Genomic DNA, 21,122 nt, shown 5'->3' with positions numbered 1-21,122 from the left:
CCTTTGAGGGAAGGGAAAGGAGCTGAACTAACTGCCCGGATCCAGGCTCCGCTCTGGCCCCACCACAAACTCCGCTTCCCAGAATGCCACAGCCTTGAGCCAGGCTCATCAGCGGCGTGTGGATGAAGGGGCGGGGCCGGAGGAGGCAGCCAATAGTAGCAGCAGCAGACCCTCGGGGGCGTGGCCAAGGGAAGGCGGAGCCTCTGGGCGCGGCGCCGTCGTCGTCGTCGTTTCCGGGCGGAAGCAGTTGGCGAGGAGAGGACGATGGCGCTGCAGGAGCAGGGAGGCTCGGGCGAGGAGCCCCGGGAGCAGGAGCCCTGCGAGTCGACTCGGAGGTGGGCGGGCGGCCTGGGCGGGCCCTCCTGGGCTGGGCGGGCGGTCGGCTCCGTGGTGAGCGCCTTCTCCCCTTGCCTTGCTCTGCTCTGCTGCAGGAGAGGAGCAGGGCCTGCCGGAGCTGGGCTCCGGGGGACTAGGCGCCCGCGGCTGGGGGCGACTTCGCCTCGGGCTTCGTCTTCGCCGAGAAGGAGGCCGGGCCCGGAGGCAGCTGGGCCGAGGCGGCGCTGGGCTGACGCTCAAGAGGATAGTAAGGAGGGAAGCCAGGGAGGGGGGAGGAGGGAGGGAAGGAAGGAAGGAGGGCCGTCGGGGGGAGCCCTGCCTTGCCCTGGCCGGCCTGGTCTCCCCACGCCTCCCCTCCTCCTCCTCCTCCTCCTCCTCCTCCTCCTCCTCGTCTCTGCCCCCAGAAGCAGCGACACTTTGGACCAGAAGAATCGCGGCGGTCAGGAAGCGGAGGAAGCAGCAGGTGAGAGACCGAGGCCCAGAGCCCTTTCGCCTGGGCGGCAGGGAGGCAGAAGCCCCGCAGCCCCGGCCCTCGGGGAGGGAGCCCCCTGGCCCTCCCAGGCTGACCAGCCTTTCCCCAGAGAAGAAGCCAAGCAGGGCCCAGCGGAGAGGGAAGGAGGAGGCCGCGCGCCACGCTCGGCAGGAAGACGGAAGCCAGGAGCAGGAGGAGCAGAAGAGCAGGAGGCCGGAGGGCTCCTCCTCCGCAGAGGAGGACATCATCTTTGCAGAAGCAGGTGAGCAGGAGGAGGAGGGAGGAGCGCCCTTCTGCCTTTGCCTCACAGAGAGACCTTTCGGAGGCAGAGAGAGCTGGGGCGCCAGCCAGGAGGGAGGAAAAGAGAGGGAAAGCGTCAGGTCCAGTGCGCCCTTTTGGGAACAAAACACATACGCTTGAGCCCCATTGGAAGTAAGGGGCTCCTGCATGGTGCGGGTGGCGCAGTGGCGCACGCCTCCCATGCCACACGCATCCCATTACTTTCAATGGACACACCGCCCCTTGCACCCAATGCGCTCCCACATGGCTTTCAACGTATGCTGAAAGCCGCCTATGGTGCCTTGGCATGTGAGGGCGGGCGACGGTCCAAGGCAGTGGTGCTATTACCGGATTGCTGAGCCATCCTGTCATAATCCAGGGCTGCAGGGAAGGAAGAACCCAAGGTCAAGCAACAGATTAGGCATTTTTTGGATCGCCATTTCTTAGCTTTCCAGCAAAAGGAGGGGGCATGATCCTCTGGACGGAGGACGGCTGGGATCAGCCAGAGATGCTCAGGGCTGCTCCGTTCTTGCAGAAGCAGGTGGTCCTTGGGGCTGCTTTCCCAGTCCTTGGCCCTTGCCAGTTTGCCCCCAGAAAGTGGGAAGAAGCCGATCATGGCCACCTTCTTCTTATCACCCAGAATAGGCTTCTGTTCCGCAGACGGGATTCCTAGGTTTTTTCCAGCAAACTTAAGTCGGTTTATCAATTGATTCCAAGTTTTGTGAAAAACACCATGAACTGCCAGCAAAGCCAGAGTTTTGAGATAGCCTGCTCTTTGAACGGTGAGGCTTGAGCCGGGTCCATGAGACAGGCTAGACCGCCTTGGCCGTATTGTGGGCAGCCAGTTCCCCCCGTCGTCTTAATGCTTTAATTTTAATTCGTTAGTGAAACAAAACAGGCTCCTTCCTCAGCAGCTGATGGCGTCTAAGAACCTGCCCTGAGCTGCAGACAGCTGTCACATGTATGAGGTAAAGGAGGGAAGGCTCGCGTTCCCCTTTGGTAACACTAAGTGGGGCCCTTCCATGAAGAGAGCGGCCAGGCAGCCCTGACAGATAGGCAGTTGAGATGGGGAACCTGGTAGCTGCTCATGGCTGGTTATCCATGCGGATGGCTTTCAAAGGGCGCCAGATACTAGGGATGGCAGTTGTGGCCATATCCTGGCAGACGTTGCCCGCTGGGAGCAGGGAGCTGCCCGGTCTCGTCTGGTGGGCTTCACTTCTTGCCCACCTCTGAGCACCTGTTTTGGTGGTGTGTTTTGCCCATGCCTCTTACCTTTTAAAGGAAATCAGCAAATACATGGGAGGAAAGGTTGTTCCATGTAGCCCCAGAGTAATCTCTGTTGTCCAAGTTGCTACCAGAGGCACTCTGTCCCATGGCTGCTGTGAGCACCATAGGACTAGCTGTGGATATTCACAAAGATTTTGTAGCGGGAAGATTTGATGGGGGTCTCTTGGTGCCTTTGTAGATACGCTGAAACTGAAGCAGCAGCGAAGCGCAAGCGCAGAGGTGAGGAGGTAGCCTCAGGGGCGCGAATCGGCCGCCAGGACTGCTCCTTCCAGGGCGGGTCGGGCTGGGCTTGTGCGAAGGCTTAGCTGACTGGGGTTGCCCCACCCCTCTCTCCCCTCCCGGCTTTGCTTTCCAGGCAGAGGAGCCATTCTTTTGGGAAGATGCTTCGCAGTACGATGACAGCCTCTCCTCCAGGACATGAACCTCTCCCGCCCTTGCTGAAGGTAGCCAGCAAGTTCACTGCTTTTCCTTATGAAGGAGAAAGAGGATTTTGGGGAGGGGTTGTGTTCCTGATCTGCAGAAGAAAACTCAGCTGTCACATTGGAGAACATCTGTTTAAATTTGGCCTGTGCCTAGTCTTACAAAGCAGCTATCTGGAGCGTCAGTTGAGCCTTGTGCTTGAAAGGCTCCACGCCAGAGAGACTACAGACACAGCATTTGGATGGAGCCCAGTTGGATGCCTTCCGGAGGCATTTGTTTGCTCAAGGGCAGCGGGATTGTGGGAGGTGGATGGACAGAAGGGAGAAGTGATGAATGAAGGGAGTGCTCAGCTGCAGTGTTCCTTTGTAGCTGGGTCAGAATCACGCACCAAGAAGGAGGGGGAGATCTTGGCCACAACTGCAAGTGGCACACAGTTTGCAGGGAAACCGAAAGGCTCAAAGGGCTGGCAGCATGGGCCACAGATTAGCAGTTGCTGTCTTGCCATCACCAGAGAGAAAAACAGAACTGACCCAGGCATGTTTACCCTTGATGGAAGGTGGAAGGAGCCATTGTTCCCCCAGTTCCTGAGGGGAGGCAGGGAGGGAGCAGCCCTTGTTGAATCCAGCTCCGCAGCAGCATCGTTTGGGGTTTGTTCAGCCATAGGCTCAGATTGGTGCAACCTACCTTAGTTCATGTGGGTGCCTTCCGGCTTCTGTCCTTGCCAGGCTATAACCGCCTTGAGCTTCAAGCAGCCAACCCCCATCCAGAAGGCCTGCATCCAGTGGGGCTGTTGGGGAAGGACATCTGCGCATGCGCTGCGACAGGGACAGGTAAGCTCTGGAGAGGGCAGGGGGAGGCTGAGAGGGGCATGGGGGCTCTGTGCTGACCTGGCTCTTGGTGGTTTTCCCCTCTCAGCAAGACGGCGGCCTTCATGTTGCCGGTCCTAGAGCGCCTGATCTACAAGCCACGCCAAGCCCTGTCACTCGGGTCCTGGTGCTGGGGCCCACCCGGAACTAGGCATCCAGGTGCACTCAGTTGCTAAGCAGCTGGCCCAGTTCTCCAGTTCACGGCTTGCCTGGCAGTGGGTGAGGAGTGAGCTGGGGGGCTGAGGGGTGGTGGAAGAGGGGGGCTTGTATCCCTCCCTCCATGCAAAGATAGAAGTCAGATGAGGGCCTGGAGTGCATTGCTTTTGGCAGGAATCTTGGCTTCTCTCTCTCCTTGTTTGTTGTCACAGGAAACCTATTATGGTTTGCCAAAATCACAATAATGAGGGGATGAAGGGAGCATCTTTCAGGAGTGCTTTTGCGTGGATTATTCTGCATGGCAGTGGGGTGGGATTAGATGCCCCTAGGGTCCCTCCCCACGCTGTGGTTTTTCTGTTCTATGAACATGTGTGTCCCTCAATGCATTTGTGTCTTGCAGGTGGCGGGATATAAGGAACCAGGAGGCGGCACGTCCTCAGGCCCTGACATCCTCATTGCTACCCCCGGCCGCCTGATTGACCACCTCCACAACTGCCCTCCTTCCACTGGGCAGCATCGAGGTCCTTATCCTGGAGAGCTGACCGGTGAGGGGTGGGGTGTGGCTCCTTCGCCTCAAACCCTTTTGGGTTTGACCTGCCCCGGGCAGAGGGGGGGGAGCACCTTCTGGCTTCTCTTTGGCCACTCAGGGACTTCCTCTCCCCACAGGATGCTGTGATGAATACTTTGAGGAGCAGATGAAGGAGATAATTCGCGGGTGTCCGTCAGCCAGACAATGCTTTTTTCTGCCACCATGACTGAGGAGGGTGAGGGGGGGCTGGGAACTGGCAGAGGGCATTTTGCTGCCCTCCTTCAAGGGCTACCATTGGTCTCTGGGTCAGGTTCTACTAAAGCGTTGAGTCCCTGCATGGTTTTTTGGGGAAGGGCATCTGCCTGTCTCTCTGGGGAGAAAGAGGTGGATGCAGGGGGCTTCGCTGATACAACTGATGGAATCCTGGAAGAGGGAGCAGAGCAGGAGCAAGCCTCTGTGTCTGTGTGTGAGTAGGGGAGGATGCAGTCAGAAGAGCAGGCGGACTGGTGTGCGTCTTGCAGTGCTGTGTTGTCCTCAAGCCACCCTTCATTCCCTCATTCCTTCCTTTCTTGTTCTTTCCTCTTTGGCAGGTGTGAAGGACTTGGCCTCTGTCTCCCTGAAGAACCTGGTCCGGATCTTTGTGAACAGCAACACTGATGTGGCCCCCTTCCTGCGCCAGGAGTTTGTGCGCATCCGGCCCAGCCGTGAGGGGGACCGGGAGGCCATTGTAGCAGTGTGGGGTCACTTTGAGAGGTTCCCCTGCCCATCAGGCGGGTGGTGTGGGCATCTGGTTGCCACTGACACATCTCCTTCGCTCTCCCCGCCCCCCCAGCCCTGCTGACCGCGACCTTCCTTGACCATGTGATGCCTTCAACCAGACCAAGAAGCAAGCCCACCGCCTCCACATCCTCCTTGGCCTCTTGGGTTTGCAAGTGGGCGAGCTGCATGGCAACCTGTCGCAGGCACAGCGGCTGGAGGCCCTCCGGTAGGCCTGGGGGGGGGCCATAGGGTGGGGTGGGACATGAGCGGAAAACCGTGGCACAGCAAGCTCTGACATGGTCTTTCCGCTGCAGGCGTTTTAAGGATGGAGCAGATCGAGTGCTGGTAGCCACAGATGTGGCAGCGCGAGGACTGGACATTGAAGGCGTCAAGACGGTCAGCAGGCCCTTCTTCTCCTGCCTGATTTCTCGGGTGTGTGTGACCCCACCTTTCTCCCCTCCCCCTATTTGCTCATTGGCTTGCCTGGTGCTTCCTGCAGTGAGCAATTCACCATGCCCAACACCACCAAGAACTACGTCCATCGAGTGGGGGCACGGCTCGAGCGGGGCGCGCCGGCCGCTCTGTCTCTCTGGATAGGGGAAGAAGAGCGCAAGATGCTGAAAGAAATCGTCAAATTCCGCCAGAGCACCCGTGAAAGCCCGTTCCTCCCCAGGGTAACTGCCTCCACTGGCCATGGGTGGGAGCACGCATGTGTGTGCAAGCAGGGAGGGGCGGCAAGCCGACTGGCCTGTAGGAGCAAGGGTCTTGCTGGGGAGCCAGCCCCATAGGCAGCTGATTTGGTGGGGAGAGGTTGAGCATCCCCCTTGCCTCCTCCCCGATGTGATCCTGCGTTTTCCGGGAGAAGATTGAGAAGCTGGAGCCTGACGTCTATGCAGTGCTGCGCTTGGAGCAGGAGGAAGAGGAGCTGCACATTCAGAGTCGCAGGAAAAAAGGGGTGTGTGTGCCCTATTCCCCCTTTCCTGCCTTCGTCTTTCTCCTGGGAAGTTACTCTCCGGCAAAACGATTTATGGGACCGGCTTCCCATCTGGATCGCTTTCGGGAAGCAGCAGAGCAGAGTCCTGTGGGGTCTCATGCCCTTGGCACACATACTCCGAAATCTCTGGCAGGGCACAGCCCGGCAAGCTGGTGGCTGGGGAAATGTGGAGAGAGGCACATGCGTCGTGCCCTGCGCATTGGTAGTAGCCATGCTTCCCTCTGCTGTCTTTCCAGATTAACACAGCCAGGCGGAAGCTGGAACAGGGGCTCAAGAGGCGGCCCAGGAGACCCCCCGCAGCTGGGTCCAGAGCAAAAGAAGAGAGGAAGAAGGAGAAGCGTAAGCCGGGTTGGAGGGGGGGCTGATGAGGAGGAACAGGGAGAACCATGAGAGAACTGTAGGGTGTTTGGGTGTACTCTCCAGGGTACCTGGGCAAAGAAATGCAGGCTAAGGGGCATAATGGCATAGCCTCTAACCAGGGCTCTGGGTTTCCCAGGCAAGGTCCCAATCCTGGTCTTAATCTGCCTTCTTGCCTACCCCCCTTGTTTGTTTGTCCCAGTGACCAAGCCCTTCAGGAGTTTTGACCTGGCATTGGCGGAGGCAAGAAAAAGGAAAAAGTTTGTGGCGGAGTCTCAGAAGAAGGTCCAGGCGACGGTGAGTGGCTGTGCCCTGGAGTGTGGAGGAACTGCATGTGGTGGTGGGGAAGGGCAACCCACTCTCTTCTTTTCCCTTTTCAGCCGGGGAACGGTCCCAGTTCGAAATCCTCAAGGCCCGATGTACGCAGAGCGGCTGGCCAAGAGGAGCCGGCGTGCAAGCGGGCTCGCTCCATGCCAGAAGAGGCTCTTCCGGCACAGAGGGGACAGGTGGGCGGTTTGCCTCTCTGCGTGTTGCTTTTTCCCCTTGGGCAGAGGTCTTGGTGGCTCTGTGGACTGTGGGGATTCCAGGGGTTACTGAGGGTGGGAGGGGGAACCCTTGGTTCCCTGGGGTCTGCAATAGCCCTATATGCTCCAGCAAGGCTTCTGAGGGCCTCTCTTCGGCTCTTGAAGGATCCAAACAGCCACCCAGGAAGAAGAAGGCTTCAGTCTTCGACAAGGAGCTCACCAACACGAACAGGAAGGCCCTGAAGCAGTACCGTGCTGGGGTGAAATGGGGGGAGTCCATACCCTGTGTCCTCTCATGGCAGGGGTGTGCCCGCGCTGGGTCCTGAGCATCAGGTCCTGTTGAGAGAATGTGGGGTGGGATTTACTTTTGGGCTGCCATCTGGAGGTTGCAGAGTTCCCTTTGTGCCTTTCCGAGGGAACCGGCCCCCCACTGCTGGGGTCTGGAGGCTCTACGCTCCTGACACTGGACCGCTCCTTTCACAGGCCCCTTTCGAGACCGCAAGAGCCTGGGCTGGGGCCGGAGGAAGGGAGGGAGTTTCAAGTCCCGCTCCAGGTGAGGCCTCTGCCCACCCCCCTTCCTCAAAGGGGGAGTCTGTCATCCCGCTTTTCGGTCTGGGGGATCAGGGGTTTCTCCTTTCCTTCCTCTCTACATACAAGAGAAAATGAGGGATCTGACTGGACTGGTAACCCCCAGGACCCCTTCTCTGCCACCATGCTCCCAACTCTCTCAGTGCCTTGGGAAGGACGGGGTCCTTTGCTGGTGGGGTGTTGAAGCATCTGGCCCTGCCTGTGGAGTGTGGTTGTCAGTTGCCTGTGCATTTTCAATTGCCTTGGTTTAAGGAGAAGCTTTTCATTAGCCACACTTTGGGGAGGGCGGTAGCGGCATTGCGCCCCTGGTGAAGTTGCCCACCTGTCTGTCTGGCTTACCTGTTTCACACTGCCAAGTTGCCTCTTGCAGTGAGAAATGTCATGAAATCAACTTGTTTGCTGCAGAGCAGGTGCGGGAAGCTGGCTGCCGCAGGAGGAAGGATCTGTCGTGTATTGGGGACGGGTATATGAGCTCCTCTGTCCAGAGGGAAGGGCTGGCATTGCTGGGCTTGTGTCCAGCCATTCCAATGGAGGCACCAGAAGATGAGATGCTGGATTGAGGTACCTTTGTCTTCAAGAACACAGTTATGGGGTCTCCTATAATAAAAATTTTCTGTACTGCTGAGATATTTCTTGCTCCATGAACAGGATTCCTTCCATATAGAACAACATGGGGAGTAGCCAAGCTTTCCACTGGCACATGGCTGGGAAGTATAGTCCATGGAAGTATCCACCCCTCTTGGAATCATAGTTGGCAGAGAGCCCAAGGTGCCATGGAGCAAGACACCATCCAAGCAGCCCTTGTGCTCCCTAATGTTATCTGAAATCTCTTTTCCTGTTGCTTGAATCCATTGCTCCAGCTCCCGTCTCTGGACAGCAGAGGCAAGCTTGCTACACCCTCAGTATGGCACCCTGTCCATTGAATGATTTAACAGGACTAGCAGGGATCGGCTGGATCCGCATTGATGGCCAATGCGAAACCTCTGCTGCTTTGGTTGGTGCGTACATCCAATCCGCTGGTTCTCCTGAAGACCACCGCTTACAAATCTCCCATGATGCTGCGCTGGAATTTCCCCCTTCTCCTTCCGGAGGCCCTTTCCCCTTTTAGCACAACCGCTGGGGCTGGGAGCGTTATTTCCACTGGACGACGAGAGAAAGCAGAAACCTTTTGTGTCCGGGGAGGGGGGAATGTATATGTATGTGTGTGTATATATATGTACACACACACATACATACACACACACACACACACAAAGATGCGTGTGCAAGCATATACATGCAGCATTACACTTTCGGCTGCTCCACAGTTTGTGTGTGTGTGTGTGTGTGTATATGTATATATATATAAATATGTGAGTATATATGTATGTGTATACACACACACACAGACAGCTGTGTGTGTACACATATAAATATGGCTTCACACTTTTGGCAGTACCACTATGTGTGTGTGTGTGTATGTGTGTGTGTGTATGTGTATATATATATATATATATATATGTGTGTGTGTGTGTGTTTGTGTGTGTGCGTATACATATATATATATAAGCATGTATGTATGTATGTGTGTGCATATACATATATATATGTATATAAGCATGTATGTATGTATTTATGTGTGTGCATATATATACACACACACACATACATACAGATGGTGCGTACCCCTTTTGTAAGTGGCTAAAGGAAGCAATTATTACGCGCTAAACAGTGACCTCATTCTTCACCCCAGAAGTTAAAAATGTTGCCCCCATTGAGAGCCCCACAGAGCATGCGCAAAGCTGCCAATTGTATTGGGCTGGTGTGGTGATCCAATCTGCACTGGCCTCGCTTTGCCTGAATACGCATCATCGCCCGATTCGCAAAACCTCGGTTCGGAAACAACGATGCGATATGATGCGAATACGAATCGGCAAAGCGTATTCAGAGAGCGCGGGTGGGAATGAACGATGCGATATGATGCGAATACGCATTGGCCAATGCGAAGTGACCCTACTTCTGTGCCCTGTGTGGAAAGGTCCCAAGTAGACCACAAGTTGAACATGAGTCAAGAGTGCGATGCGGCAGCTAAGAAGGCCAATGCGATTCTAGGCTGCATCAATAGAAGTGTATAGTCTCTAGATGGAGGGAAGTCATAGTGCCCCTCTCTTCTGCTCTGGTCAGGCCCCACCTGGAATAATATTGTGTCCATCTCTGGGCCCCACAATTCAAAAAGGAGACTGAGAAACTGGAGCCCTGCGTCCAAAGGAGGGCGACTGAAATGGTGGAAGGTCTGGGAACCATGGAGCCCAATGAGGAACGACTCAGGGAGATGCTGGGGCTGTTTAGCCTGGAGAAGAGAAGGTGAAGAGGGGATATGATGATAGAGCCCTGGGGAAAGACTTGAAGGGAGGCCATTTGGAGGAGGGAGCAAGCTTCTTTTCTGCTGCCCCAGAGAGTAGGACCCGGAAAAGCGATTCCTTGCCCCTTGGTGAGAGAGAGCCAGCCCGGCGGGCTGTTCCTTCCTGGGAGGCTGGATGGCCCTCTCTCTCTCTCTCGGCTTGGACTGGATCAGGGGGGCCCTTCTTCTTCTTCGGGCCGTAAGAAGAGGAAGAAGAAGCGGGGAGGCTCCTCCCCGCTGAGCCTCTCTCTCTCCTGGGCTCCTGCTGCTCCGCCTTCCCTGGAGGAGGCCCCCCTGGGAGGCGGCGGGGAAATGGAAAGCGAAAGGCAGCTGCACTTGCTCCGGAGGAGAAACGAAACTCCTCGGGGAGCAGCAGGAGCAGGGAGGCCGCCCGGGAGCCATGGAGGGCCGCCACCTCCGCCTCCGCCGCCTGCGCCCAGCAGGTGAGCTGCAAGGCCCGGGCCCAGGGGAGCCTTCGGTGGCTCTGGGGAAGGGTCTTCCAGGCTTCTTGGCAGCACTGCCCTTGGCCCTCCCTCCTCGGGGGCAGCAGCAGCAGCAGCAGCAGCAGCAGGAGGCCGACGGACGGAGCTCGGGGGAGCCGCTGCCTTCCAGACCAAGCCGCCTTCCGGCAGGAGCCTCCTTGCTGCGAAAGGCCCCCTCCCCGAAGCAAGGCGGCCCGGCGGCGGCGGCGGCGGCGGCGGGGGCGAGGGCCGGGGCTTCCGGGGAAGCCAGGAGGAGGCAGCCAAGGGGCCATGGCCGGGGAGAGGCTTCCCTTGGCCACCGAGGGCCCTCATCCTGCCCTTCTTGCTTTTGCAGAGCAGCGCCAGGAGTTGCCCGGCAGAGGAGGGGCCCCCGGGGGCCTCCCTCGTCAGCCAAGGATGGGAAGGAGGATCGTGCCCCCGGAGCCCCAGCGGAACCTGCAAAGAGGAGCAGGTGGCACTGGCCCCCAGCGAGGAGGAGGGCGCCCATCTCCACGGGGGGCTGCTAGGCAGGGCCCCCCACAGCACCAGAGGATCGGGGCCCCTTTCCTAGAGGAGCTCCTCCAGAAGGAGCCCTCGGAGGTGGCCATCACCCTGGCGTCCAGCCCGGGCCTGGAGGAGGCACTCTCCCAAACGGCCCTGCGGCCGCACTTCCTACAGCTGCTGTGCCAGGCCCTCCGCAGGGCCTGCTCCTCCCGCACTGACCGGCACAGCATCCAGCGGCTCCTGGGCCTGGTGAAGGAGTCGGCCTTCCTCCGCATCTGCCTCCCACAGTACGTGGCGGGGATGCTGACCGAGACCGTCCCGGCCGTGCGGCACCAGTACCCCCAGCACATTGCCGACATCGTGGCCCTAGTCCAGGAGCTGGCCGGCGTCTTCCCAGCCAGCTCCATCCAGAGCGTGGCCATGCTGATGTCCCTCCTGCCAGCCTCCGTCAATGCCCTGCGGGCCTCCGGGGTGGACTTTGCGGAGGAGGCCGAGCGGGAACTGGAGCGGGTCCAAGCCTATGTCCAGCACCTGCAAGAGCGGCGGCGGGAGGGCACCCTGCGGGTGGACAGCCAGACCCGGGTTGGGGGGGGCCCCAAGGGGGAGGAGGGGGACTACCGGGCCATGTCCATCTTCCCCACCTACCAGGAGCTGCACCAGGAGGAGAGGCCCTTCCTGCGGCCCAACACCCTCGCCCAGCCCTACGAGGGCCCCGGGGTCTACCTGGAGACCCACTTCCGGCTCCTGCGGGAGGACTTTGTCCGGCCAATGCGGGAAGGGATCGTCCAGCTCCTCCAGTGCGCAGAGCAGCAAGGGCTGAGGCAGAGGAGATTTGACGACATCCGGGTCTACTTCAATGCTCGAATCCTGGCCCCCACATGCTCCGCCACCGGCATTGAGTACAAGGTGCAGTTCGACACAAAGCCGCTGCGGTCTGTCCGGTGGGAGAACTCCAAGCGGCTCCTCTACGGCTCCCTCATCTGCCTCTCCAAGGACGGCTTTGAGACCTTCCTCTTCGCCACCGTCTGCCACCGGGAGAGCCGGGAGCTGCAGGAGGGCCTGGTCCACCTCTCCTTTACTGAGCGCAGCCGGCCTCTGCTGGCCGAGGCCTGGCCCTCGGACTCCTTCCTCATGGTGGAGACGGCAGCCTACTTCGAGGCCTACCGGCATGTTCTGCAAGGCCTACAGGAGCTGCGAGAAGAGGAGCTCCCATTCCAGAGGTACATCGTCCGCTGCGAGGCTGAAGTGGCCGCCCCCGGCTACCTCAGAGGGTCCGGCAGCACCTACGACCTCCGCTGCCTGTTGGGGAAGCCAGACGGACCAGAGGAAGAGGAGGAGGAGCACAAGCAAGGCGAGATCTCTGCGGTCAACATCCTGAACCCGCAGCAGTGGCCGAGCAAGGAGGCCCTGGGCCTGGACGAGTCCCAGAAGGAAGCCCTATGCCTGGCCCTCACCAAGGAGCTGGCCATCATCCAGGGGCCCCCGGGGACAGGTGAGGTGGGCAAAGGCTCTTCTCTGTGCCTTGGTGGCACTGTGGTTAAATGCCAGTCCTGCAGCTACTCACAGCCACAAGATTGTGAGTTCGATCCCAGGCAGGACTCCAGGGTCCAGTCAGCCTTGCATCCTTCCAAGGTTGCTAAAATGAGTACCCAGCTTGTTCTGGGCAATTGGCTTACAGATTACCCACAGTTTAGGGAGTGCTGAGTCCACTGGTAAGCAGTGCAGACATGAATAATCTTCCTATATTCTCTGGGCCCCAGCAGGGGGTTGGGGGGGGGTCCTGCTGCCTTGCATCCGGTGACCCCTGAGGAAGAGGCTCCCAGAGAGGCAGGGAGGGCAGCTGCCCCGGGATCTTTTCTGGATCTGTGGCCGAGGCAGGTTTGGTTTTCTGTCCTCCCCCTGAGAAACATGGCCAGGGTAAGGGTGGCTGCATGGCGAGAGGAACAGTGTGGTGGGTGCATGATGGGTCTCCTTGTCCCCCTTGGCAGGGAAGACCTACGTCGGGCTGAAGATCGTGCAAGCCTTGCTGGACAACAACACTGGCTGGGGCAGGTCGCCCATTCTTGTCGTCTGCTACACCAACCATGCTCTGGACCAGTTCCTGGAAGGTGCCCAAATGCACGCACGCATGCATTGAGTGCCCCCCTTCCCTCCTTTGCCCATGGCAAATGGGCACAGTGACCGCCCTGCCTGCCTGCCCTTTCACGGCCCTCCTCTTTCCTCCCCAGGGATCCATGTCTTCCAGAAGAAAGGGATCGTCCGCGTGGGCGGCAGGAGCAACAGTGAGAGCCTGAAGCAGTTCACGCTGCGGGAACTCCGGAGCCAGGGCCAGTTTCGGAAGGATCTGCCCCACCACCTGCGCACGGCCCACTTCAGCGTATGTGGAGGGGTGGCGAGGGGCAGGCCAGACAGTAAATCAGAGGGACTAGATTAGCTGGCTCTCTGGACCGCTGTCAGTGGGAGGGGTGGAAGTTCCCTTGGCGTCAGTGGGAAGCAGCACGGGGGGACCTGAAGCAGAAGCAGCCACCTGAACTGGCCAAAGGCTCTGGCAAGCATCGTTCGGGGCCCTCAACTCCTGGCTGCCAGGCCCTGCGGAGCTCCAGCCACTGACCACTCCTCTTCCCTGGAGGCAGGTGTCCAGCCAGATGCAGGAGGCCCAAGACCAGCTGACCAAGGAAGCGGCCATTCTGGAGTGTGGCCTAAATGGAGTTCTTCATGAACGCCACCTGCGAAACTGCATACTTGACCGCCACTGGGAAAGCCTGGCGGGGGGCTGGGTAAGGAAGACCTCTGAAATGATGGTGGGGGGCTCAGTGCCTTATCATGGATGCAACTAGTGACATCACTAGCGGGGTTCGGAGCGTACCAGGTGACACCCTAAAATGGGGGGGGGGGGGTGACACTACTGCTGCTCAAACATCTGTATTTTGCCAGAATCAGGCTGTGGCAGTCACCTGTTTCTCTTTAACAGGCTTTAAGAGAGATGGTGAGAGTGAAGCTCAGCGGAGGAGAAAGGAGAGCCCACCCCCCATATTTTTAAATTTTAACCATTTTAATTTAATTTTTAATTTCTTTAAAAAATGTTTAAATTCTGTTTAGATTTTCTTTTTGAAAATCACATTTTAACCAAATCTTTGCTGTGTATCTGTAAATACTGTACATCTAGGTTGTTGTATGATATTGTAATTTGAAGATATAGTACTTTTAATTTTGCTAGCTGTGCATATCACAATTACTAGCATATTACATTCAGTGGCATATGGGAATTACAATTTACGAGTGGCATTAGTGCAAAAAAGCATTCCTAAGGATTCTGTATGGGGTGAAATGGGAGGAGGTCAAGGGGAGGGTGGCACCATGAGTGACCGCACCGGGTGACCCCAACCCTTGGGACGCCACTGGAGGGAAGGAGGGGCAGATGTAGAGGAAGCTGCCCCTACACTCACTGTGGCTCAGGGCTCAGCCCAACCCCAAAAAGACCCAAAGGGAAGAACAGTGGGGCTGAAGAGTGGCAGGGAGGCACCACTCCCCCAGGACACACTGCCAGTGCTCAGTTTCATCTGAGTAGAGGTCACAGGAGGGGTGTGTGCACAGAGGCCGCCACCAGACCTCCAACAGGGCAAGGGGTGGCAACTGCCCTTTCCTGTGACTGTCTTTCCTGAATCTCCTCAACTCCTTTGCTGCTGATCCAAGAGGAGGGGGCCTAGCCCTCTGCCCCCCTCATGCCTGCATGAATGTCCTTCCTTGCTTCAGGATGAGGACTGGTTGAATCCCAAGGGCTCCCTTATCCTGGAGTGGCTGGGCCTAGGCGCCACACCTTTTGCCCGCAGCGCACCAGACCCAGAGGAGGCTGAGCCGCCAGGTATGCCCTTCCCTCCCCATCCCAAGAGGAGCTTGGCCGTCCCTCCCCCCTGCCTGGGGGAGAGGAGCCCCTTCCTCATGGCACAGCTGCCCAGGGTGCCTGGAAGGAACCCGCAGGGGTCCCAGCTCCCCATGCCCATGCCCACTGGCCTCCTGGATCCTGCAGGGGCTCCAGAAGAGGAAGAAGACCCAGAGGGAGAACTGTTGCCCATCCCAGAAGAGGCGGCACTGATCCAGGAAGAGCGCCTGCTAGACAGTGACCAGCGCCAGAGGCGGCCGCGCCCCCCAAGGGAAGTGGCTGAGCTGGAGAACCTCTTTCTGGCCCTGAGGCTGAAGGGGGAGGCGGAGGACGAAGCAGACAAGCAGCAGGCAGGCAAGGAAGGCGTGTGGCAGGTAAGCTGCGCCACTTTACATCAAATATTAGGGAGGGATGGGAGCAGGATCTTCACCTCCATCCTCTCCCACTCCGCGGGGCTCTTCCACTCCAGATCCAGCCCGGCCAGAAAAAGAAAATTAAACAGCGGGTGAAAGCCGAGCTGCAGAAGCAGGACAGGATGACCGAGGCGGAGGCAGAGGCTGTCCAGGACATCTGGAGCCTGGACTGGGGGTCTCGCTGGCGCCTCTACAGGTAGCTCTGCTCCCTAGGTGGGGTGGGGTGGGGGTGATGTCCCTGGGCTGGCACTTAGCGCCCCGTCCTCTGCCTGCCCTGCTCCTTTCCCAGGCACTGGGTGCACAAACACCAGACAGAGATCCGACGCAAAATTCTGAGGCACGAGGAGAGTTACCAGGTGGCGGCAGACCGGCTGGCTGAACTGCGTCTCCAGGAGGACCTCTGGGTCTTGAAGCAGGCACAGATCGTGGGGATGACCACCACAGGTAAGGAGCAGCAGGAGGGTCCAGATGAAGTGTCCCCGCGTCCGGGAGTGCCTACCTGTTGCGCAAGATGCCCTATTCTCCTATTCCTCCTCTTGCCTCCAGGAGCAGCCAGGTACCGGCAGGTCCTGCAGGAGGTGGGTCCACGCGTTGTGGTCGTGGAGGAGGCGGCCGAAGTCCTTGAGGCCCACACCATCACCACCCTGAGCAGCAGCTGCCAGCACCTCATCCTCATCGGAGACCACCAGCAGGTAGGGCTGCCGGGGCCCCTTTCCCTCTCTGTGGGCACCTTTGGCGGGCTGGGTATTCCCCCAGGCCCTCAGATACCTTCCTTCCTTTGCAGCTGCGCCCCAGTGCCAACGTCTATGACCTGGCCAAGAACTTCCACCTAGAGGTCTCCCTCTTCGAGCGGCTTGTTAAGGCAGGCCTCCCATTCGTCCGACTCAATTTCCAGGTGAGGAGCACTTGGGGCCTCTTGGGGTCATGTGCATTTGAGGGATGTCTTTCTCTGATAAGCAAACCTGTTGTGCATACCTATGCGTGTGCCCCCTGCCTTGGCAACAAGGAACTCCCTGTGGGCTCTACTTCATGGCTAGGCCTGCTCTCCTGGTGCTGCTGCTCACCTCGCCTGGTGTTAGAGGCTGCCCACTGGGACCCTGAAGAGAGCAGCCAGGTGTGGGAGACCTCCTGAGAAAGAAGGAGATCCCTCCTCCTCCTCCTGTTTATCCAAGGCAGCAGCCACCCAGGGCTTGGGAAGTGGCTTATGTATATGCACAGCCCCCACCACCCAAAGTGGGCTTCATGACAGTTCTGTTGCCCCCCGCCATGTGTGTAAACCTGCCTGGTTTTGCAGCATCGCATGCGGCCAGAGATTGCCCGGCTCCTCACACCCCACATCTACCAGGACCTGGAGAACCACCCATCTGTACTCCAGTATGAAAACATTAAGGTGAGTCCTCCTCTGAGGCATCGTTTCTTCCCCCAAATAAAAGGATTATTTGCTCCTAAATTGGGGCTGGGCTCAGCTACTCGCTGTCTCCCTCTCCCTTTTTTGGGGTGGTAGTGGTCCTGGAGCAAGTGGACAATGCCTGCCATGGTCTGGGGGCTTTGCCCTGACCCTGAAGAAAATGCCGCTAGACAGAGACCCTTTCTCTGTCCCTTGCCCCATGGCACTTTTCCCTCTCCAGGGCGTCTTGTCCAACCTTTTCTTTGTGGAGCACAACTTCCCAGAGCAGGAGATCCAAGAAGGAAGGAGCCACCAGAACCCCCACGAGGCCCACTTCCTGGTGGCCCTCTGCAAGTACCTGCTGTGCCAGGGCTACCTGCCCTCTCAGATCACCATTCTCACCACTTACACCGGGCAGCTCTTCTGCCTGCGCAGGCTCCTGCCAGCCAAGACCTTTGATGGGGTGAAGGTCCATGTGGTGGACAAGTACCAAGGCGAGGAGAATGACATCGTCCTCCTATCCCTGGTGCGGAGCAACCCGGAGGGACGGGTGGGCTTCCTGCAGGCCTCCAACCGCATCTGTGTGGCCCTCTCCCGGGCCAGGAAGGGCCTCTTCTGCATTGGCAACCTGGGCATGCTGAGCCAGGTCCCCCTCTGGAGCAAGATCCTTCACACGCTGCGCGAGAAGGGCCAGGCCGGCCATGCCCTGGTGCTCTCCTGCCAGAACCATCCTGAGAACAGGACAGAGGTGGCCCGGGCCGCCGACTTCGATGAGGTTCCTGAGGGGGGCTGCAGCCGCCCCTGTGAGGCTCGGCTGAACTGCGGCCATGCTTGCACACGGGCATGCCACCCCTACGACCCCTTGCACCAGGAGTTCCAGTGCATGAAGCCCTGCCAGAAGGTGCTTTGCCAGGATGGGCACCGCTGCCCGGAGAGGTGCTTCCAGCCTTGTGGAAAGTGCAAGGTGAAGGTACCCAAGACCCTGCCCCAATGTGGCCACCAGCAGCAGGTGCCCTGCACCACCCCTGCAGAAAAATTCTGCTGTCAGGAGCCATGCGGGCGTGTCCTGAGGTGCGGACACAAGTGCAAGCTCACTTGTGGCCAGGAGTGTGCACGCCGCTGCCCAGAGATGGTCCCGGTCACTCTGATGTGTGGACACAGCCAAGAAGTGGAATGCTCCACAGCAGCCGAGGTGAGGGATGGGAGACCTGTGCACTGCCAAGCCAAGTGCCCCAGCATCTTGGAGTGCGGCCACATGTGCCCCGGATCCTGCCACTCCTGCTTTGCAGGCCGCTTCCACCAGCCGTGCCAGAGAGCTTGCACACGTCTCCTGATCTGTTCCCACAAGTGCCAGCAGCCCTGCACCAGCGACTGCCCCCCATGCCAGCGGCCCTGCCAGAACCGGTGTGTCCACAGCTGCTGCCAGAAGACCTGCGGTGAGCCCTGCCCACCCTGCATGGAGCCCTGCGAGTGGCGCTGCCAGCACTACCAATGCAGCCGGCTGTGCTCGGAGCCATGCAACCGGCCCCGCTGTGAGGCGGCGTGCCCCAAGCGGCTGCTCTGTGGGCATCCTTGTGCTGGAGTGTGCGGGGAACCATGCCCACAGAAGTGCCTTGTCTGCAACCGGGAGGAACTGACTCAGATCTTCTTTGGCTTTGAGGATGAGCCTGGCACCCGCTTCGTACAGCTGGAAGACTGTGGGCACGTCTTTGAGACCCAAGGGCTGGACTGCTACATGGATGACCCCGAGGAAGAGGGGGCAGAGGAGCAGAGCATGGCCGTGAAGCTAAAGGTCTGCCCGGCATGCCAGACGCCCATCCGGAAGAACCTGCGCTATGGGGCACTGGTGAAGAAGAGCCTGGCGGAGGTGGAGCTGGTGAAGGGCAAGATCCAAGGCCGCCCCGAGGAGATTGCATCCGGTGCCCAGAGGCTGAAGGTGGCCTTGGAGGAGAAAGACATCCTGAAGATCTACATGCCGAAAGAATACGAGCAGCTGCTTAAACAGCTGGAGGGGCCACCGGCCCTGTCCATCCAACGCCTTGGCTATCTGGAGAACCTCCTGGGCTTGTATGCCTGGCTGGCTGAGCTGACTAAGGCAGCCAAGAAAGGGGACTCCGGCGAGTGGGAGGGAGCCAAGCGGCGGCTGGCCGAAGTGGCTGGGTGGCTGCGCCGGCCCCGCCTCAGCTTCACTGGCCAGCAGCTGGACGAGATCCAGCGTGAAGTCCTGCGTCTGAGCTACCTGGTGGAGCTGCTGGGCAGGTGCCAGGCTGCCCGGGGGCGAATGGACAACTCCGCAGAGGGGACGGTCAGCACCCTCCGGCAGCTCCTGGAGGGGCCTGGAAAGTTCAACCCAGACGATGAGCAGCTGGTCAAGGCCGAGATGGAGGCCCTGAAGGCGGTCCTGCCCACATCTGGACTGGGCATCTCCGAGGCAGAGAAGCAGCAGATTGTAGCTGCTGTTACCGGGACGTCCCGTGGCCACTGGTTCAAGTGCCCAAACGGGCACATCTACGTGATCACCGAGTGCGGGGGGGCCATGGAGAGGCGCCAGTGCCCAGAGTGCCAGGCAACCATTGGTGGCGATAATCACCGGCTGGAAGCAGACAACCAGCTGGCTCCAGAGATGGATGGGGCGACTCACGCTGCCTGGTCAAACGAGGCCAACGACCTTCTCAATGTGGCAGTAGCGCTCAACTGGATGGACTAGGGGGGCTGTGACCAGCCATCGCCCTCCTTGTCCTCCTCCTCCTGGGGGCTGCAGCTTCCCTTTCCTTCCCCTCCCTGATGGCTCTTTTATTTAGCATGAAGGAGATCAGAAGCATCACTGAACCAGATGACTCTCTTTGCTCTCGTTTTAGAAAAGGATCCATTGCAAATCAGGATGGGAACAGCAGCGGGAGTCACTCTCCAGCCACCCAGATTTTCCTAATGCAAATAAACGTTTTTTGTAGCCACTCTTCCTCTGTCCCTCCGTTTTGTGTTTCTAAGCATCTGCTGCCTGTGGGCTGGAGGTCCCTGGCTGACCTGGCACTTCAAGCGGAGGGGGGCAGGGGTCTCTGACATAGATGCGGAGGGAGGTGATTTGGGGGTGAGCTGCACCATCGCTAGCCAGCCATGGAGGGGTCCCCTTCTTGCCTCTCCTCATGGCATCTCTGGCCTCCCAGAAAGCCTCTCTGCTCATCTGGGGTTGCTCTGAGGTGGGGGTCCACACACCCCATCTCCCCCCCCCCCACTGTTCCCTGCTCCTCTCTGAACCAGGAGGGGACCCTTGGAGGAGGACATGGCAGAACCCTCCCTTCCTCAACCCCCCCCCCATTCAATCGAGCAAAACTCTCCATTTCTGCCCTGTGAGTGAGGAGAGACCCCCAGAGACCCCCTCCCTTGATATTCTCTCCTCCCCATCCAGCCCACCCCAGAGGTGTTCCCGGTCCACTCCCATGGGCCTCTCTCTTTGGGGGAGACTGGCCTTTTGCCTCCCCAAGAATGATCAGCCTTAGCCTCGGAGGGGGGTCCAGGGGGCAGCCAGACTTCATGCCTTCAGGGCCGCCATTCCTGAGAAGGAAGATGGGGAGGGGGGGCTATGTGTCTGTCAGTTGCTTGGAGCAGATGGCAAATGGTAACAAGGGACAGAATTACACCTTCTTTGCCTCCGTCTTCTCAGAAAAGGCAAAGGGGCTCAACCTGAGGATAATGGAGCAGAGGACAGAATAAGTAAAGAGATAGTAGAGGAACACCTGGTTAATCTAAATGAATTTAAGTCTCCAGGACCAGATGAACTACATCCAAAGGTACTAAAAGAACTGGCAAATGTAACATCAGAGCCATTGGCAATAATAGTCTTTGAGGACTCCTGGAGAAGAGGAGAAATCCCAGCCGACTGGCGGAGGGCAAACGTTGTCCCCATCTTCAAAAAGGGGAAAAGAGGATCCCAACAATGATCCTCCAGTTAGTCTGAGATCAATCCCAGGAAAGATTCTGGAGCAGATCCTTAAAGAGAGAGTCTGTGAACATCTAGAAGGCAATGCCATCATCACAAAAGTCAACATGGGTTTCAGAGAAAGAAGTCATGCCAGACAAACCTTATCTCCGTCTTTGATAAAATGACCATCTTGGAAGATGAAGGGAATGCTGTGGATGTAGTATATCTGGATTTCAGTAAGGCCTTTGACAAGGTTTCCCATGACATTCTTGCACACAAACTTGTAAAATGTGGGCTAGACAAGGCAACTGTTACATGGATTTGGAATTGGTTGACCGGCCGAACCCAAAGGGTGCTCAACAATGGCTCCTTTTCATCCTGGAGGGAAGTGACCAGTGGGGTGTCCAGTGGGGCTCTGTCCTGGGCCCAGTTTGCTATTCAGCATCTTTATCAAAGACCCCGATGAAAGAATAGGAGGCATGCTTATCAAATGTGCAGATGGCACCAACTTAGGAGGAGTAGCTAATTCTGCAGAGGACAGGGTCAACATTCAAGATGACCTGAATAGACTAGGTATAGCTGGGCCAAAGCTCCCAAAGTGAACTTCCACA

The 21,122-nt window shown here is 58.3% G+C and overlaps 1 protein-coding gene and 1 pseudogene across 1 annotated transcript; both read left to right on the top strand.

Moving 5' to 3' along the window:
* The first annotated feature begins 264 nt into the window (after positions 1-264).
* On the top strand, positions 265-8,127 carry LOC121928061 (annotated as a pseudogene).
* Positions 8,128-10,221: 2,094 nt separating this feature from the next.
* Positions 10,222-19,547, top strand: ZNFX1 (zinc finger NFX1-type containing 1). The gene is made up of 13 exons (XM_042464264.1): positions 10,222-10,390; positions 10,764-12,404; positions 12,901-13,020; positions 13,141-13,289; positions 13,546-13,689; positions 14,666-14,774; positions 14,940-15,166; positions 15,262-15,401; positions 15,495-15,649; positions 15,752-15,897; positions 15,990-16,100; positions 16,500-16,595; positions 16,834-19,547. Exons 1-13 carry the CDS (start codon positions 10,348-10,350, stop codon positions 19,297-19,299), a joined length of 5,547 nt encoding a protein of 1,848 aa, XP_042320198.1. The 5' UTR covers positions 10,222-10,347; the 3' UTR covers positions 19,300-19,547.
* The last annotated feature ends 1,575 nt before the right edge of the window (positions 19,548-21,122 follow it).

Source organism: Sceloporus undulatus, chromosome 4, assembly GCF_019175285.1.
Source record: "Sceloporus undulatus isolate JIND9_A2432 ecotype Alabama chromosome 4, SceUnd_v1.1, whole genome shotgun sequence".
In the NCBI taxonomy this organism is placed as follows: domain Eukaryota; kingdom Metazoa; phylum Chordata; class Lepidosauria; order Squamata; family Phrynosomatidae; genus Sceloporus; species Sceloporus undulatus.
The sequence above is the reverse complement of the archived record's forward strand: the minus strand, read 5'-3'. Positions and strand labels throughout refer to the sequence as shown.

What these genes read in the sequence shown, in the direction of transcription:
- ZNFX1 (XM_042464264.1), top strand. Translation starts at nt 10,348, where the DNA reads ATGGAGGGCCGCCACCTCCGCCTCCGCCGCCTGCGCCCAGCAG. An exon ending in GCAAGGAAGGCGTGTGGCAG is followed by an intron (nt 15,167 to 15,261) that starts GTAAGCTGCGCC and finishes CTTCCACTCCAG; the next exon opens with ATCCAGCCCGGCCAGAAAAA. An exon ending in CGTGGGGATGACCACCACAG is followed by an intron (nt 15,650 to 15,751) that starts GTAAGGAGCAGC and finishes TCTTGCCTCCAG; the next exon opens with GAGCAGCCAGGTACCGGCAG.